General features: G+C 36.3%; 1 protein-coding gene across 1 annotated transcript; it reads right to left on the bottom strand.

Annotated features, from left to right (window-relative positions):
- Positions 1-3,225: 3,225 nt before the first annotated feature.
- LOC133795965 (uncharacterized) lies at positions 3,226-3,591 on the bottom strand. Its single transcript, XM_062233448.1, has one exon. It carries the CDS (start codon positions 3,589-3,591, stop codon positions 3,226-3,228), a length of 366 nt encoding a protein of 121 aa, XP_062089432.1.
- Between the last annotated feature and the right edge of the window lie 1,203 nt (positions 3,592-4,794).

Raw genomic sequence — 4,794 nt, 5'->3', positions numbered from 1 at the left:
AACTTGTCTCCACTAATATAAAATCTGTATCAAGTAGATCAAAAGGACTTTGATAGGCTCATAACATTAGGCTTAGGTAAATGTAGATAAATAGTCATTTAGGCTCATAAATACCATAAGCATATAAACCCCAAAACCAGCCAAATTTCTATTCATCACACCAAAAATCACCCTTTTATACAATTAAAGAGAGATTACAACACTTGCATCATTTTTTTTCAAACTTATGACTTTTTTTTTTTTCAAATCAAATTCCCTTAACTTAATTTTTTCCATATATATTTTTTTTCAAGGAGTGTGACAATAATTTTTTTTCTATAAACTCATAAACTTCTCTCTCTCTTCTTTTTGTACAATCATACTACATCCAAATCACACCAAAACTTCATCATTTTCCATTATTCTTTCTCACAATTTATATGCTTATGATAACAAAGGAAAAAGAAAAATAATAAAGTTAGGAAATTTAGGCTCAAATAGTACAATCAAGAACAAAAGCCAAAGTTTTAAGCTAAAAAAGGGTAACTAAGGATAAATTTTTTATCGATTAGCTGGAAAGGCTCAAACATTTACAAAAGAAAATTTCTTAAATCATCTCTACTTAATACTTCATTTAAAATTTCATCTCAACAAATTAACTGAGCAAGTTATAGCTTATTTCAATATCCACCAAACATACCAATTCTCACAATACTTATAAACTTATATCATGTAAAGCAAAAATTAAATGAAACACATATAATACAACAAATGACAATACTCAGATCAATTATCAACAAGTTAAGCACACAATCTACATATCCAAAGTATCAATCTAACAATATCAAAGAATTAGCATAATTCATCATCGAAGCCCTACCTGTCCTAGTCAATAATAGTTTCGTACAGTCATCCAACATTAAAAATAAAAATAAATAATCAAAAGAAAAATAAATAGTCCCCCAAACTTAAAATAAACAGTGTCCTCACTGTTGCATGAAATCCAAAGGAACTTAACGAAAAGAAAAAAATAAAAACCTGACAACTAAACCGTTACTCGTCTTCTTTGGAATCTGGAGGTGGCTGATATGGTTGGCGCAATTCTGGAGGGCATTGGGGAAAATCATGAAATCTTGTGTATCGCGCAAATGCCCCACAAAAATCTGCCATGTAGTTTTTCATGTGGAACTGACGATCTCTAATATCAGCCTGACCATGCAACAACAGTTATCGTTGTCTATTTAAATCTTCAATATCTTGCTCCATGGTGCTATATTGCCTAGAACTAGAGCCTTTACTAGCTCTAGAAGTAGATGGTTTTCTACCCTTTCTCTTCGGCCTAGTAGAATCAGGTTGTTCAGCTGTAGGTGGCAATCGTAGCAGACTCGGGTCTGCAGGCTCATCTCCCAAACCAGTTGGCCTAGGGACACCCCCACAATTTTCATCTTGATGCAACACTGACTGATGACTAATTATGGGAGATTATTCACAGACTTCATTGATATTCATGGGCACCCCTTGATCCTTACATAAACTTGTAATCAACGAAGCATGGCCATGACCACCAGATGTGGCCCCTCGAGCAATATAACTAATACTCTCTGTGATAAGCCTTCCAACGTTGATGGACTTCCCCGAACAAATACAATATAACAAATAAATGCGTTCAACAGTTACCTTCATTTGTTGAGTTGAAGGCATAAGAGTACTGATGACAAACCTGTTCCAAAGCCGCCCATACGGACTTAAACATGTGGCCTTGATAGATCGTGGAGTGACCATGTCACTCCCAATTTTGTATGTAGATCCGGGTTTAGTCATTTCTCTTAAGAGCAAATCATAATCCTTGTAATTGACTCCTGCTCGATAATCATCATCCCATGGATCATTAAGGCCATGAAACCTGTTTATAATTTGAGGAGAATAACAAACTTTTTTACCACGAACTAAAACAGTATGATCCTCCCTCTCCACAGAAGCATTTGCATAAAATTCCCTTACCAAACTGATATTGGCCAAAAGTTTGGGCTCATACAATTGCTGCCAATTTCTATTAATAATCATTTGTGGAAAAATGTCATCCAATTCACTCAGGTGAAAATGAGACTCCACAATCACTGTTTTATTTTTGACAATCCATTCCTCAAATTTGCTTTGAGCTGTGGGGTTAAGAAATGTATGAGGAATAGTGACATTTGCTCGTTGGACAGTGGACATAGTTTTCGCTTTATTAGGTTCCATGGAGTTGTTCAATCACAAAAACACAAACAAAAGTGGCTGAACACACTCACAACCCCAAATCAACTCAGAAACTCACAAGAATCCCCAAAATATGTGAAAACCGTTCACTGAGTACTTTTATCGAACACGTAGTGTGCAATCTTGAAAAAGTGTCTGAATATACTCAACTAGCCCCACAATCTCTCCCAAATATACATAATAATCTCACAATATATCAATAACAAGATCCACAAACCAATCTCACAATAACTCCCAAAAATCCGTCCATTACCCAAAAGAAAACCTAAGTTCTTCAAATTTCCTCAATATTTCTATAAAAACATTAAAACTCCACAATGTACCTTGAAAAGCTTGAAAAGGATGAAGAAAATGGTTCTGGAATCACAGCAACAATCAGACCCTTGATGCTTGATGGGGGTGATTGGATGCTTGACTTGATGATACAATTGAGAGGAAAATGGAAGAAAATAATATGAATGTTTCGAATTGGGGTTATATTGGGAGAAAATAACTTATATTAGAAGATCATGTGCTCCCCACGTGACGACTTAATTTTCAAAATATGCAACAGGCAATATATCGCCACAAGCCGTATATAAAAACATTGTCTCTACCCAGATTGGTGATATTTCGCCACCAACATCATCGATATATCGCAAGCCCATCCTCGTGTGCCGACATATTGCCATTGGTCGACGATATATCTCCTGGGCACTTGAAAAAAAATGTTAGAAAAATGCCCAAAAATCCCATTCGAATCTGTTGTCCAGGCGATATATCGCCTAAATGCAATTTTAAATACTTATTTTTTTTTAACGTTTTCACAGTTCTATTACATTCAAAAAATACTAAAAAATAAAATAAAATAAAATTTCAAACGAAAAAAAAAACTAAGAACTGTTCATAAACTTTAAAACTTAAAACAATTGAAAAGTAAGAATAATGAGATGCCTCTCAAATGTGCTGTCGTTAACGTCATTTAGCCGAACGCTTCTTTTCTTGACTTTAAGAATCCACCAGTGTAATATTGACCTTCTTCTCAATTTCACCTCCATAGTAATGCTTCACTCGCTGTCCATTAACTTTAAACAGCGAAGAATCACCTTGTTGAATCTCCAAAGCCCCGTATGGAAAGACTTTTGTAACAATAAATGGCCCCGACCATCGAGACTTTAATTTTCCTGGAAATAACTTGAGACGAGAATTAAATAACAACACCTTATCGCCCATCTGAAAAGTCCGATTGACGATATTGTTGTCATGCCATTTCTTTGTCTTCTCCTTGTAGATTCTTGCATTCTCATAGGAATCATGACGCAATTCATCTAGCTCATTCAGTTGAGCTATCCTTAATGCTTTCGAAGCTACCATATCGAAATTCAACTTTTTTAATGCCCACTGTGCCCTATGCTCCAGTTCAAATGGCAAGTGACAAGCTTTACCATATACAAGATGGTAAAGAGACGTACCAATTGGCGTTTTAAAAGCTGTCCGATAAGCCATAACGCATCATCAAGCCTATTAGACCAATCCTTTCTATTAACTTGCACCGTCTTTTCTAAAATCAGCTTAACCTCACGATTTGACACGTCCGCTTGCCCATTCGACTGTGGATGATATCCCAATGCCATCTTGTGTTTAATTCCATACTTCTCCATTAAGGAATCAAAAATCTTATTGGAAAAATGAGCCCCTTCATCACTTATAATCGCTCGAGGTGTGCCAAAACGAGAGAAAATGTTCTTTTTCAGAAACTTGACTACCACCTTAGCATCATTAGTTGAAGTAGCTACTGCTTCAACCCACTTACTTACATAACCCACCGCCAACAAGATATACAAATTACCAAACAACGATGGGTAGGGTCCCATAAAGTCAATACCCCAAACGTCAAATAATTCAACCTCCAATATGTTAGTGAGAGGCATTTCATGACGTCTTGAGATATTACCTACCCTTTGATAACGATCACAACGTTTCACATAGTCATAATTGTCTTTATACAGAGTAGGCCAATAAAATCCACATTCAAGGACCTTTGCAGCAGTCCTTGCTCCCCCCAAAATGTCCACCAGTAGGTGATGAATGGCAATGAAACAAGATGTCCTTCATTTCTTAATCTGGTACACATCTTCTGACAATCAATTCCGAACATTGTTTGAATAAGAAAGGATCATCCCAGTAGTAATGCTTCACATCATGATAAAACTTTTTTAATCTCTGCCCTACAAATTCTAGTGGCACTATGTTGGCTGCCAGATAATTCACATAATCGGCAAACCATGGCACCAACTCATCTTCCACTGCAAATAATTGTTTATCTGGGAAACTCTCATTAGTCTCCCCTGCCGCAAGTTCTGACTCATCGCCCAACTCAAGTCTTGATAAGTGATCCGCTACCAAATTCTCTGTACCCTTCTTGTCCCGAACCTCCATATCAAACTCTTGTAAAAGAAGCAGCCAACGAATAAGTCTAGGTTTAGCATCTTTCTTAGCAATAAGATGCTTGATTGCTGAATGGTCCGTATACACAATAACCTTATTTCCCATCAGATAAGGCCTGAATTTATTGAA

This window comes from Humulus lupulus, chromosome 8, assembly GCF_963169125.1.
Source record: "Humulus lupulus chromosome 8, drHumLupu1.1, whole genome shotgun sequence".
In the NCBI taxonomy this organism is placed as follows: Eukaryota; Viridiplantae; Streptophyta; class Magnoliopsida; order Rosales; family Cannabaceae; genus Humulus; species Humulus lupulus.
This window is presented reverse-complemented; position numbering and strand designations above follow the sequence as displayed.

Coding starts and splice junctions, on each gene's coding strand:
- LOC133795965 (XM_062233448.1), bottom strand. CDS start 3,591: ATGGTAGCTTCGAAAGCATTAAGGATAGCTCAACTGAATGAGCTAGAT.